General features: G+C 40.9%; 1 protein-coding gene across 3 annotated transcripts in view; it reads left to right on the top strand.

The window, feature by feature from the left end:
• LOC115130387 (rho GTPase-activating protein 15-like) overlaps positions 1-16,085 on the top strand; it is a 115,983-nt gene that overhangs the window by 90,760 nt on the left and 9,138 nt on the right. For all 3 annotated transcript variants that reach the window (XM_029661501.1, XM_029661492.1, XM_029661510.2), the window contains exon 12: positions 15,281-15,386. In XM_029661501.1, the coding sequence (XP_029517361.1) occupies positions 15,281-15,386 (106 nt within the window). The remainder of the gene's footprint in view (positions 1-15,280; positions 15,387-16,085) is intronic.

Raw genomic sequence — 16,085 nt, 5'->3', positions numbered from 1 at the left:
CTGTAGATGTGTTACTGACTGTTACTGACTGTGGATGTGTTACTGACTGCTACTGACTGTTACTGACTGTAGATGTGTTACTGCCTGTAGATGTGTTACTGACTGTAGATGTGTTACTGACTGTAGATGTGTTACTGACTGTGGATGTGTTACTGACTGTGGATGTGTTACTGACTGTAGATGTGTTACTGACTGTAGATGTGTTACTGACTGTGGATGTGTTACTGACTATTACTGACTGTTACTGACTGTAGATGTGTTACTGACTGTAGATGTGTTACTGACTGTGGATGTGTTACTGACTGTAGATGAGTTACTGACTGTAGATGTGTTCCTGACTGTAGATGTGTTCCTGACTGTAGATGTGTTACTGACTGTGGATGTGTTACTGACTGTGGATGTGTTACTGCCTGTAGATGTGTTACTGACTGTAGATGTGTTACTGACTGTGGATGTCTTACTGACTATTACTGACTGTTACTGACTGTAGATGTGTTACTGACTGGTACTGACTGTTACTGACTGTAGATGTGTTATTGACTGTTACTGACTGTAGATGTGTTACTGACTGTTGATGTGTTACTGACTGTGGATGTGTTACTGACTATTACTGACTGTTACTGACTGTAGATGTGTTACTGACTATTACTGACTGTAGATGTGTTACTGACTGTAGATGTGTTACTGACTGTTACTGACTGTAGATGTGTTACTGACTGTTACTGACTGTAGATGTGTTACTAACGGTTACTGACTGTAGATGTGTTACTGACTGTAGATGTGTTACTGACAGTTACTGACTGTTACTGACTGTAGATGTGTTACTGACTGTGGATGTGTTACTGACTGTTACTGACTGTTACTGACTGTTACTGGCTGTAGATGTGTTACTGACTGTAGATGTGTTACTGACTGTTACTGACTGTGGATGTGTTACTGACTGCTACTGACTGTTACTGACTGTAGATGTGTTACTGACTGTTACTGACTGTGGATGTGTTAGACTGTTACTGACTGTAGATGTGTTACTGACGGTTACTGACTGTTACTGACTGTAGATGTGTTACTGACTGTTACTGACTGTAGATGTGTTACTGACGGTTACTGACTGTAGATGTGTTACTGACTGTTACTGACTGTGGATGTGTTACAGACTGTTACTGACTGTAGATGTGTTACTGACGGTTACTGACTGTAGATGAGTTACTGACTGTATATGTGTTACTGACTGTAGATGTGTTACTGACTGTAGATGTGTTACTGACTGTGGATGTGTTACTGACTGTTACTGACTGTTACTGACTGTAGATGTGTTACTGACTGTTACTGACTGTAGATGTGTTACTGACTGTTACTGACTGTAGATGTGTTAATGACGGTTACTGACTGTAGATGTGTTACTGACTGTAGATGTGTTACTGACTGTTACTGACTTTAGATGTGTTACTGACTGTAGATGTGTTACTGACTGTTACTGACTGTAGATCTGTTACTGACTGTTACTGACTGTATATATGTTATTGACTGTTACTGACTGTAGATGTGTTACTGACTGTTACTGACTGTTACTGACTTTAGATGTGTTACTGACTGTTACTGACTGTAGATGTGTTACTGACTGTGGATGTGTTACTGACTGTTACTGACTGTTACTGACTGTTACTGGCTGTAGATGTGTTACTGACTGTAGATGTGTTACTGACTGTTACTGACTGTGGATGTGTTACTGACTGCTACTGACTGTTACTGACTGTAGATGTGTTACTGACTGTTACTGACTGTGGATGTGTTACAGACTGTTACTGACTGTAGATGTGTTACTGACGGTTACTGACTGTTACTGACTGTAGATGTGTTACTGACTGTTACTGACTGTAGATGTGTTACTGACGGTTACTGACTGTAGATGTGTTACTGACTGTTACTGACTGTGGATGTGTTACAGACTGTTACTGACTGTAGATGTGTTACTGACGGTTACTGACTGTAGATGAGTTACTGACTGTATATGTGTTACTGACTGTAGATGTGTTACTGACTGTAGATGTGTTACTGACTGTGGATGTGTTACTGACTGTTACTGACTGTTACTGACTGTAGATGTGTTACTGACTGTTACTGACTGTAGATGTGTTACTGACTGTTACTGACTGTAGATGTGTTAATGACGGTTACTGACTGTAGATGTGTTACTGACTGTAGATGTGTTACTGACTGTTACTGACTTTAGATGTGTTACTGACTGTAGATGTGTTACTGACGGTTACTGACTGTAGATCTGTTACTGACTGTTACTGACTGTATATATGTTATTGACTGTTACTGACTGTAGATGTGTTACTGACTGTTACTGACTGTTACTGACTTTAGATGTGTTACTGACTGTTACTGACTGTAGATGTGTTACTGACTGTTACTGACTGTAGATGTGTTACTGACTGTGGATGTGTTACTGACTGTTACTGACTGTTACTGGCTGTAGATGTGTTACTGACTGTAGATGTGTTACTGACTGTTACTGACTGTGGATGTGTTACTGACTGCTACTGACTGTTACTGACTGTAGATGTGTTACTGCCTGTAGATGTGTTACTGACTGTTACTGACTGTAGATGTGTTACTGACTGTTACTGACTGTAGATGTGTTACTGACTGTGGATGTGTTACTGACTGTTACTGACTGTTACTGGCTGTAGATGTGTTACTGACTGTAGATGTGTTACTGACTGTTACTGACTGTGGATGTGTTACTGACTGCTACTGACTGTTACTGACTGTAGATGAGTTACTGCCTGTAGATGTGTTACTGACTGTAGATGTGTTACTGACTGTGGATGTGTTACTGACTGTGGATGTGTTACTGACTGTAGATGTGTTACTGACTGTAGATGTGTTACTTACTGTGGATGTGTTACTGACTATTACTGACTGTTACTGACTGTAGATGTGTTACTGACTGTAGATGTGTTACTGACTGTGGATGTGTTACTGACTGTAGATGAGTTACTGACTGTAGATGAGTTACTGACTGTAGATGTGTTCCTGACTGTGGATGTGTTACTGACTGTGGATGTGTTACTGACTGTGGATGTGTTACTGACTGTAGATGTGTTACTGACTGTAGATGTCTTACTGACTGTGGATGTGTTACTGACTATTACTGACTGTTACTGACTGTAGATGTGTTACTGCCTGTAGATGTGTTACTGACTATTACTGACTGTTACTGACTGTAGATGTGTTACTGCCTGTAGATGTGTTACTGACTGTAGATGTGTTACTGACTGTGGATGTCTTACTGACTATTACTGACTGTTACTGACTGTAGATGTGTTACTGACTGGTACTGACTGTTACTGACTGTAGATGTGTTATTGACTGTTACTGACTGTAGATGTGTTACTGACTGTAGATGTGTTACTGACTGTGGATGTGTTACTGACTATTACTGACTGTTACTGACTGTAGATGTGTTACTGACTATTACTGACTGTAGATGTGTTACTGACTGTAGATGTGTTACTGACTGTTACTGACTGTAGATGTGTTACTGACTGTTACTGACTGTAGATGTGTTACTGACGGTTACTGACTGTAGATGTGTTACTGACTGTAGATGTGTTACTGACAGTTACTGACTGTTACTGACTGTAGATGTGTTACTGACTGTGGATGTGTTACTGACTGTTACTGACTGTTACTGACTGTTACTGGCTGTAGATGTGTTACTGACTGTAGATGTGTTACTGACTGTTACTGACTGTGGATGTGTTACTGACTGCTACTGACTGTTACTGACTGTAGATGTGTTACTGACTGTTACTGACTGTGGATGTGTTACAGACTGTTACTGACTGTAGATGTGTTACTGACGGTTACTGACTGTTACTGACTGTAGATGTGTTACTGACTGTTACTGACTGTAGATGTGTTACTGACGGTTACTGACTGTAGATGTGTTACTGACTGTTACTGACTGTGGATGTGTTACAGACTGTTACTGACTGTAGATGTGTTACTGACGGTTACTGACTGTAGATGAGTTACTGACTGTATATGTGTTACTGACTGTAGATGTGTTACTGACTGTAGATGTGTTACTGACTGTAGATGTGTTACTGACTGTTACTGACTGTTACTGACTGTAGATGTGTTACTGACTGTTACTGACTGTAGATGTGTTACTGACTGTTACTGACTGTAGATGTGTTAATGACGGTTACTGACTGTGGATGTGTTACTGACTGCTACTGACTGTTACTGACTGTAGATGTGTTACTGACTGTTACTGACTGTGGATGTGTTACAGACTGTTACTGACTGTAGATGTGTTACTGACGGTTACTGACTGTTACTGACTGTAGATGTGTTACTGACTGTTACTGACTGTAGATGTGTTACTGACGGTTACTGACTGTAGATGTGTTACTGACTGTTACTGACTGTGGATGTGTTACAGACTGTTACTGACTGTAGATGTGTTACTGACGGTTACTGACTGTAGATGAGTTACTGACTGTATATGTGTTACTGACTGTAGATGTGTTACTGACTGTAGATGTGTTACTGACTGTGGATGTGTTACTGACTGTTACTGACTGTTACTGACTGTAGATGTGTTACTGACTGTTACTGACTGTAGATGTGTTACTGACTGTTACTGACTGTAGATGTGTTAATGACGGTTACTGACTGTAGATGTGTTACTGACTGTAGATGTGTTACTGACTGTTACTGACTTTAGATGTGTTACTGACTGTAGATGTGTTACTGACGGTTACTGACTGTAGATCTGTTACTGACTGTTACTGACTGTATATATGTTATTGACTGTTACTGACTGTAGATGTGTTACTGACTGTTACTGACTGTTACTGACTTTAGATGTGTTACTGACTGTTACTGACTGTAGATGTGTTACTGACTGTTACTGACTGTAGATGTGTTACTGACTGTGGATGTGTTACTGACTGTTACTGACTGTTACTGGCTGTAGATGTGTTACTGACTGTAGATGTGTTACTGACTGTTACTGACTGTGGATGTGTTACTGACTGCTACTGACTGTTACTGACTGTAGATGTGTTACTGCCTGTAGATGTGTTACTGACTGTTACTGACTGTAGATGTGTTACTGACTGTTACTGACTGTAGATGTGTTACTGACTGTGGATGTGTTACTGACTGTTACTGACTGTTACTGGCTGTAGATGTGTTACTGACTGTAGATGTGTTACTGACTGTTACTGACTGTGGATGTGTTACTGACTGCTACTGACTGTTACTGACTGTAGATGAGTTACTGCCTGTAGATGTGTTACTGACTGTAGATGTGTTACTGACTGTGGATGTGTTACTGACTGTGGATGTGTTACTGACTGTAGATGTGTTACTGACTGTAGATGTGTTACTGACTGTGGATGTGTTACTGACTATTACTGACTGTTACTGACTGTAGATGTGTTACTGACTGTAGATGTGTTACTGACTGTGGATGTGTTACTGACTGTAGATGAGTTACTGACTGTAGATGAGTTACTGACTGTAGATGTGTTCCTGACTGTGGATGTGTTACTGACTGTGGATGTGTTACTGACTGTGGATGTGTTACTGACTGTAGATGTGTTACTGACTGTAGATGTCTTACTGACTGTGGATGTGTTACTGACTATTACTGACTGTTACTGACTGTAGATGTGTTACTGCCTGTAGATGTGTTACTGACTATTACTGACTGTTACTGACTGTAGATGTGTTACTGCCTGTAGATGTGTTACTGACTGTAGATGTGTTACTGACTGTGGATGTCTTACTGACTATTACTGACTGTTACTGACTGTAGATGTGTTACTGACTGGTACTGACTGTTACTGACTGTAGATGTGTTATTGACTGTTACTGACTGTAGATGTGTTACTGACTGTAGATGTGTTACTGACTGTGGATGTGTTACTGACTATTACTGACTGTTACTGACTGTAGATGTGTTACTGACTATTACTGACTGTAGATGTGTTACTGACTGTAGATGTGTTACTGACTGTTACTGACTGTAGATGTGTTACTGACTGTTACTGACTGTAGATGTGTTACTGACGGTTACTGACTGTAGATGTGTTACTGACTGTAGATGTGTTACTGACAGTTACTGACTGTTACTGACTGTAGATGTGTTACTGACTGTGGATGTGTTACTGACTGTTACTGACTGTTACTGACTGTTACTGGCTGTAGATGTGTTACTGACTGTAGATGTGTTACTGACTGTTACTGACTGTGGATGTGTTACTGACTGCTACTGACTGTTACTGACTGTAGATGTGTTACTGACTGTTACTGACTGTGGATGTGTTACAGACTGTTACTGACTGTAGATGTGTTACTGACGGTTACTGACTGTTACTGACTGTAGATGTGTTACTGACTGTTACTGACTGTAGATGTGTTACTGACGGTTACTGACTGTAGATGTGTTACTGACTGTTACTGACTGTGGATGTGTTACAGACTGTTACTGACTGTAGATGTGTTACTGACGGTTACTGACTGTAGATGAGTTACTGACTGTATATGTGTTACTGACTGTAGATGTGTTACTGACTGTAGATGTGTTACTGACTGTAGATGTGTTACTGACTGTTACTGACTGTTACTGACTGTAGATGTGTTACTGACTGTTACTGACTGTAGATGTGTTACTGACTGTTACTGACTGTAGATGTGTTAATGACGGTTACTGACTGTAGATGTGTTACTGACTGTGATGTGTTACTGACTGTTACTGACTTTAGATGTGTTACTGACTGTAGATGTGTTACTGAGGGTTACTGACTGTAGATCTGTTACTGACTGTTACTGACTGTATATATGTTATTGACTGTTACTGACTGTAGATGTGTTACTGACTGTTACTGACTGTTACTGACTTTAGATGTGTTACTGACTGTAGATGTGTTACTGACTGTAGATGTGTTACTGACGGTTACTGACTGTAGATGTGTTACTGACTGTTACTGACTGTAGATGTGTTACTGACTGTTACTGACTGTAGATGTGTTACTGACTGTTACTGACTGTAGATGTGTTACTGACTGTTACTGACTGTAGATGTGTTACTGACGGTTACTGACTGTAGATGTGTTACTGACGGTTACTGACTGTAGATGTGTTACTGACGGTTACTGACTGTAGATGTGTTACTGACTGTAGATGTGTTACTGACTGTTACTGACTGTTACTGACTGTAGATGTGTTACTGACTGTTACTGACTGTAGATGTGTTACTGACTGTGGATGTGTTACTGACTGTAGATGTGTTACTGACTGTTACTGACTGTAGATGTGTTACTGACTGTGGATGTGTTACTGACTGTTACTGACTGGTACTGGCTGTAGATGTGTTACTGACTGTAGATGTGTTACTGACTGTAGATGTGTTACTGACGGTTACTGACTGTGGATGTGTTACTGACTGCTACTGACTGTTACTGACTGTAGATGTGTTACTGCCTGTAGATGTGTTACTGACTGTAGATGTGTTACTGACGGTTACTTACTGTAGATGTGTTACTGACTGTTACTGACTGTAGATGTGTTACTGACTGTTACTGACTGTAGATGTGTTACTGACGGTTACTGACTGTAGATGTGTTACTGACTGTGGATGTGTTACAGACTGTTACTGACTGTAGATGTGTTACTGACGGTTACTGACTGTTACTGACTGTAGATGTGTTACTGACTGTTACCGACTGTAGATGTGTTACTGACTGTAGATGTGTTACTGACTGTTACTGACTGTAGATGTGTTACTGACTGTAGATGTGTTACTGACTGTTACTGACTGTAGATGTGTTACTGACTGTATATGTGTTACTGACTGTAGATGTGTTACTGACTGTGGATGTGTTACTGACTGTTACTGACTGTTACTGACTGTAGATGTGTTACTGACTGTTACCGACTGTAGATGTGTTACTGACTGTAGATGTGTTACTGACTGTTACTGACTGTAGATGTGTTACTGACTGTAGATGTGGTACTGACTGTTACTGACTGTAGATGTGTTACTGACTGTATATGTGTTACTGACTGTAGATGTGTTACTGACTGTGGATGTGTTACTGACTGTTACTGACTGTTACTGACTGTAGATGTGTTACTGACTGTAGATGTGTTACTGACTGTTACTGACTGTAGATGTGTTACTGACTGTTACTGACTGTAGATGTGTTACTGACGGTTACTGACTGTAGATGAGTTACTGACTGTATATGTGTTACTGACTGTAGATGTGTTACTGACTGTATATGTGTTACTGACTGTAGATGTGTTACTGACTGTTACTGACTGTAGATGTGTTACTGACTGTGGATGTGTTACTGACTGTAGATGTGTTACTGACTGTTACTGACTGTAGATGTGTTACTGACTGTGGATGTGTTACTGACTGTTACTGACTGTTACTGGCTGTAGATGTGTTACTGACTGTAGATGTGTTACTGACTGTAGATGTGTTACTGACGGTTACTGACTGTGGATGTGTTACTGACTGCTACTGACTGTTACTGACTGTAGATGTGTTACTGCCTGTAGATGTGTTACTGACTGTAGATGTGTTACTGACGGTTACTTACTGTAGATGTGTTACTGACTGTTACTGACTGTAGATGTGTTACTGACTGTTACTGACTGTAGATGTGTTACTGACGGTTACTGACTGTAGATGTGTTACTGACTGTTACTGACTGTGGATGTGTTACAGACTGTTACTGACTGTAGATGTGTTACTGACGGTTACTGACTGTTACTGACTGTAGATGTGTTACTGACTGTTACCGACTGTAGATGTGTTACTGACTGTAGATGTGTTACTGACTGTTACTGACTGTAGATGTGTTACTGACTGTAGATGTGTTACTGACTGTAGATGTGTTACTGACTGTAGATGTGTTACTGACGGTTACTGACTGTGGATGTGTTACTGACTGCTACTGACTGTTACTTACTGTAGATGTGTTACTGCCTGTAGATGTGTTACTGACTGTAGATGTGTTACTGACGGTTACTTACTGTAGATGTGTTACTGACTGTTACTGACTGTAGATGTGTTACTGACTGTTACTGACTGTAGATGTGTTACTGACGGTTACTGACTGTAGATGTGTTACTGACTGTTACTGACTGTGGATGTGTTACAGACTGTTACTGACTGTAGATGTGTTACTGACGGTTACTGACTGTTACTGACTGTAGATGTGTTACTGACTGTATATGTGTTACTGACTGTAGATGTGTTACTGACTGTGGATGTGTTACTGACTGTTACTGACTGTTACTGACTGTAGATGTGTTACTGACTGTTACCGACTGTAGATGTGTTACTGACTGTAGATGTGTTACTGACTGTTACTGACTGTAGATGTGTTACTGACTGTAGATGTGGTACTGACTGTTACTGACTGTAGATGTGTTACTGACTGTATATGTGTTACTGACTGTAGATGTGTTACTGACTGTGGATGTGTTACTGACTGTTACTGACTGTTACTGACTGTAGATGTGTTACTGACTGTAGATGTGTTACTGACTGTTACTGACTGTAGATGTGTTACTGACTGTTACTGACTGTAGATGTGTTACTGACGGTTACTGACTGTAGATGAGTTACTGACTGTATATGTGTTACTGACTGTAGATGTGTTACTGACTGTATATGTGTTACTGACTGTAGATGTGTTACTGACTGTTACTGACTGTAGATGTGTTACTGACTGTGGATGTGTTACTGACTGTAGATGTGTTACTGACTGTTACTGACTGTAGATGTGTTACTGACTGTGGATGTGTTACTGACTGTTACTGACTGTTACTGGCTGTAGATGTGTTACTGACTGTAGATGTGTTACTGACTGTAGATGTGTTACTGACGGTTACTGACTGTGGATGTGTTACTGACTGCTACTGACTGTTACTGACTGTAGATGTGTTACTGCCTGTAGATGTGTTACTGACTGTAGATGTGTTACTGACGGTTACTTACTGTAGATGTGTTACTGACTGTTACTGACTGTAGATGTGTTACTGACTGTTACTGACTGTAGATGTGTTACTGACGGTTACTGACTGTAGATGTGTTACTGACTGTTACTGACTGTGGATGTGTTACAGACTGTTACTGACTGTAGATGTGTTACTGACGGTTACTGACTGTTACTGACTGTAGATGTGTTACTGACTGTTACCGACTGTAGATGTGTTACTGACTGTAGATGTGTTACTGACTGTTACTGACTGTAGATGTGTTACTGACTGTAGATGTGTTACTGACTGTAGATGTGTTACTGACTGTAGATGTGTTACTGACGGTTACTGACTGTGGATGTGTTACTGACTGCTACTGACTGTTACTTACTGTAGATGTGTTACTGCCTGTAGATGTGTTACTGACTGTAGATGTGTTACTGACGGTTACTTACTGTAGATGTGTTACTGACTGTTACTGACTGTAGATGTGTTACTGACTGTTACTGACTGTAGATGTGTTACTGACGGTTACTGACTGTAGATGTGTTACTGACTGTTACTGACTGTGGATGTGTTACAGACTGTTACTGACTGTAGATGTGTTACTGACGGTTACTGACTGTTACTGACTGTAGATGTGTTACTGACGGTTACTGACTGTTACTGACTGTAGATGTGTTACTGACTGTTACCGACTGTAGATGTGTTACTGACTGTAGATGTGTTACTGACTGTTACTGACTGTAGATGTGTTACTGACTGTAGATGTGTTACTGACTGTTACTGACTGTAGATGTGTTACTGACTGTATATGTGTTACTGACTGTAGATGTGTTACTGACTGTGGATGTGTTACTGACTGTTACTGACTGTTACTGACTGTAGATGTGTTACTGACTGTTACCGACTGTAGATGTGTTACTGACTGTAGATGTGTTACTGACTGTTACTGACTGTAGATGTGTTACTGACTGTAGATGTGGTACTGACTGTTACTGACTGTAGATGTGTTACTGACTGTATATGTGTTACTGACTGTAGATGTGTTACTGACTGTGGATGTGTTACTGACTGTTACTGACTGTTACTGACTGTAGATGTGTTACTGACTGTAGATGTGTTACTGACTGTTACTGACTGTAGATGTGTTACTGACTGTTACTGACTGTAGATGTGTTACTGACGGTTACTGACTGTAGATGAGTTACTGACTGTATATGTGTTACTGACTGTAGATGTGTTACTGACTGTATATGTGTTACTGACTGTAGATGTGTTACTGACTGTTACTGACTGTAGATGTGTTACTGACTGTGGATGTGTTACTGACTGTAGATGTGTTACTGACTGTTACTGACTGTAGATGTGTTACTGACTGTGGATGTGTTACTGACTGTTACTGACTGTTACTGGCTGTAGATGTGTTACTGACTGTAGATGTGTTACTGACTGTAGATGTGTTACTGACGGTTACTGACTGTGGATGTGTTACTGACTGCTACTGACTGTTACTGACTGTAGATGTGTTACTGCCTGTAGATGTGTTACTGACTGTAGATGTGTTACTGACGGTTACTTACTGTAGATGTGTTACTGACTGTTACTGACTGTAGATGTGTTACTGACTGTTACTGACTGTAGATGTGTTACTGACGGTTACTGACTGTAGATGTGTTACTGACTGTTACTGACTGTGGATGTGTTACAGACTGTTACTGACTGTAGATGTGTTACTGACGGTTACTGACTGTTACTGACTGTAGATGTGTTACTGACTGTTACCGACTGTAGATGTGTTACTGACTGTAGATGTGTTACTGACTGTTACTGACTGTAGATGTGTTACTGACTGTAGATGTGTTACTGACTGTAGATGTGTTACTGACTGTAGATGTGTTACTGACGGTTACTGACTGTGGATGTGTTACTGACTGCTACTGACTGTTACTTACTGTAGATGTGTTACTGCCTGTAGATGTGTTACTGACTGTAGATGTGTTACTGACGGTTACTTACTGTAGATGTGTTACTGACTGTTACTGACTGTAGATGTGTTACTGACTGTTACTGACTGTAGATGTGTTACTGACGGTTACTGACTGTAGATGTGTTACTGACTGTTACTGACTGTGGATGTGTTACAGACTGTTACTGACTGTAGATGTGTTACTGACGGTTACTGACTGTTACTGACTGTAGATGTGTTACTGACTGTTACCGACTGTAGATGTGTTACTGACTGTAGATGTGTTACTGACTGTTACTGACTGTAGATGTGTTACTGACTGTATATGTGTTACTGACTGTAGATGTGTTACTGACTGTGGATGTGTTACTGACTGTTACTGACTGTTACTGACTGTAGATGTGTTACTGACTGTTACCGACTGTAGATGTGTTACTGACTGTGGATGTGTTACTGACTGTTACTGACTGTAGATGTGTTACTGACTGTATATGTGTTACTGACTGTAGATGTGTTACTGACTGTGGATGTGTTACTGACTGTTACTGACTGTTACTGACTGTAGATGTGTTACTGACTGTAGATGTGTTACTGACTGTTACTGACTGTGGATGTGTTACAGACTGTTACTGACTGTAGATGTGTTACTGACGGTTACTGACTGTTACTGACTGTATATGTGTTACTGACTGTTACTGACTGTAGATGTGTTACTGACTGTAGATGTGTTACTGACTGTTACTGACTGTAGATGTGTTACTGACTGTAGATGTGTTACTGACTGTGGATGTGTTACTGACTGTTACTGACTGTTACTGACTGTAGATGTGTTACTGACTGTTACTGACTGTAGATGTGTTACTGACTGTAGATGTGTTACTGACTGTTACTGACTGTAGATGTGTTACTGACTGTATATGTGTTACTGACTGTAGATGTGTTACTGACTGTGGATGTGTTACTGACTGTTACTGACTGTAGATGTGTTACTGACTGTAGATGTGTTACTGACTGTTACTGACTGTAGATGTGTTACTGACGGTTACTGACTGTAGATGAGTTACTGACTATATATGTGCTACTGACTGTAGATGTGTTACTGACTGTATATGTGTTAGTGACTGTAGATGTGTTACTGACTGTGGATGTGTTACTGACTGTTACTGACTGTTACTGACTGTAGATGTGTTACTGACTGTTACTGACTGTAGATGTGTTACTGACTGTTACTGACTGTAGATGTGTTACTGACGGTTACTGACTGTAGATGTGTTACTGACTGTAGATGTGTTACTGACTGTTACTGACTTTAGATGTGTTACTGACTGTAGATGTGTTACTGACGGTTACTGACTGTAGATCTGTTACTGACTGTTACTGACTGTATATATGTTATTGACTGTTACTGACTGTAGATGTGTTACTGACTATTGCAACTTATGACAGAGATGGCCGCCTCGCTTCGCGTTCCTCGGACACTATGCAGTATTTTGTTTTTTTTACGTGTTATTTCTTACATTGGTACCCCAGGTAATCTTAGGTTTCATTACATACAGTCGGGAAGAACTACTGAATATAAGAGCAATGTCAATTCACCATCAGTACGACCAGTAATATGACTTTGGCGAAGCGGATCCTGTGTTCTGCCTTCCACCCAGGACAACGGAATGGAACCCAGCCGGCCACCCAAAACAACAACTTCATAAAAGAGGCAAACGAAGCGGTCTTCTGGTCAGGCTCCGTAGACGGGCACATCGCGCACCACTCCCTAGCATACTACTCGCCAATGTCCAGTCTCTTGACAACAAGGTTGATGAAATACGGAAACATGGCTCACTGGAGAGACGCTATCGGAATCGGTGCAGCCAGCTGGTTTCTTCATGCATCGCGCCGACAGAAACAAACATCTTTCTGGTAAGAAGAGGGGCGGGGGCGTATGCCTTATGATTAACGAGACGTGGTGTGATCACAACAACATACAGGAACTCAAGTCCTTCTGTTCACCTGACACCTGACAATCAAATGTCGACCGCATTATCTACCAAGGGAATTCATTTCGATTATAATCACAGCCGTATATATTCCCGCCCATCTACAGACTGTTACTGACTGTAGATGAGTTACTGACTGTTACTGACTGTAGATGTGTTACTGACTGTTACTGACTGTAGATGAGTTACTGACTGTTACTGACTGTAGATGTGTTACTGACGGTTACTGACTGTTACTGACTGTAGATGAGTTACTGACTGTTACTGACTGTAGATGTGTTACTGACTGTTACTGACTGTAGATGTGTTACTGACTGTTACTGACTGTAGATGTGTTACTGACTGTTACTGACTGTAGATCTGTTACTGACTGTAGATGTGTTACTGACTGTAGATCTGTTACTGACTGTAGATGTGTTACTGACTGTAGATCTGTTACTGACTGTAGATCTGTTACTGACTGTAGATCTGTTACTAACTGTTGCAGTTTTCAGGGTTTTCTTGTTTTTCAGTTATTTTCTTTCACTCTCTCCCTCTTTAGCTAACTACAGGAACACACACATTCACATGTGTTTCCCCAACTGTTCCTAAATGGAATAGCATTACAGCAAGCAAACATCTGTTCACATTAACACGCTAAATTAGTTTGGCGTGGAAAATGAGCTTGATCTCTGGGTTGGTTGTATTGTGACGTCCCCGCCTGGCCTGCCCCCCATATGAGTACTAAATCATCAAGGATTTTCTCTCTGGGATTATCTAACTCATCTGACCAATGTATTAGGTTTCTATTTTTGTTTGATTGCAATCGAATAAAGTCTCACCATTCTCATTGAAACACATGCACAGTGTTTGAGAGAGTTCATTGGTGTATTCTTTTAACCTATTAAAGCACAGTGTCCTGCAGGCATACACTATCAGGAGAGGAGTGTTACCCATCAGCCATCATAACACGATGGATTCTACCAATTTACAGAGGTCATAAATCAGATACAATGTCGCAAAACAGTTTACCGTCTCTCTAAGGCTTTTGCATTATGGGTAAGGGCCCATCTGACATCCCATTGGAGGGTTGGAGACTCGGACATTCCTGCCAGACAGCTAATTGGTCAGCCATTAAGTGTTGTGTTTCAGTAACACTAAGGCTCTAATGGCTTCCAGTAATAACAATGGTGATCATCCATTAACACACGATGTAAAGTCTCACTAAGTCTTGAATTGAATGTGTATAATCAGACAAACATCTACATTTGGATTATCACTTTGTAGTGATATTCCCCAAAATCTTCCTTCTGAACAGAGACGAAGGAATGCAAACAGAAGGTACAGGTGATGAAGAAGCTAGTACTTCAGCTCCCTAAACCCAACCAGGACACCATGAGAGTACTCTTCAGACACCTGCAGACGTAAGTTCACAGCCTTTCATGTCATTGGAGCACTTCATGTTGTTTTTTTAATGTCCAGAATTCAGACGCATTGTACTGCACTGTTAGATACACAAGCATTTCACCACACCCACAATAACATCTGCTAAATATGTGTATGTGACCAATAACATTGGGTTTGATTTGTAGAATAAAGCAGGCGAATGGTACTACAATAGCTACTGATAGAACTCATAAAGTATCTTATCTGTTAGTGTTTCAAAAAATCTGATTGACAACAGAGGGTCAGACTAAAACATCAAGCTCGGTAGAAAGTTTATATGACCCTCCTATCCCCCTTCCCCCACCCGACCGAAGCATCCTGGCCCCATGTGTACAGGGAAGGGGGAAATGACCTCAGTGCTGCCTGCCTGGCCTCGGTCCACTCTGACAGTCCTGGCCAGGCTAAAGGGGCCATATGGCTAAACCCATGTCCCAGGAGAGGTATTCCATCCCATCTTACCCATATTTACCACCCCACACAGGAGGCCAAATGAATCATTTTAGATTGATGAGCCCCTCCCTCACTGGAACATACCCCTTGGCTGCAGCAGAGGACGGGTGTGTGTGTGTGTGTCTGTTTGCTTCCGAATGCCAGGTCCCTCAATTAGTCCCTCACTCATATCCCCATGCAGAATCGCCTGCAGAGATACCCCCGAAGAATCTCTGTCTCTGTCTCTC

Source organism: Oncorhynchus nerka, linkage group LG1, assembly GCF_034236695.1.
Source record: "Oncorhynchus nerka isolate Pitt River linkage group LG1, Oner_Uvic_2.0, whole genome shotgun sequence".
Taxonomy (NCBI): Eukaryota; Metazoa; Chordata; class Actinopteri; order Salmoniformes; family Salmonidae; genus Oncorhynchus; species Oncorhynchus nerka.
Note: the sequence above shows the minus strand (reverse complement) of the source record. Positions and strands in the feature narration are given on the sequence as shown.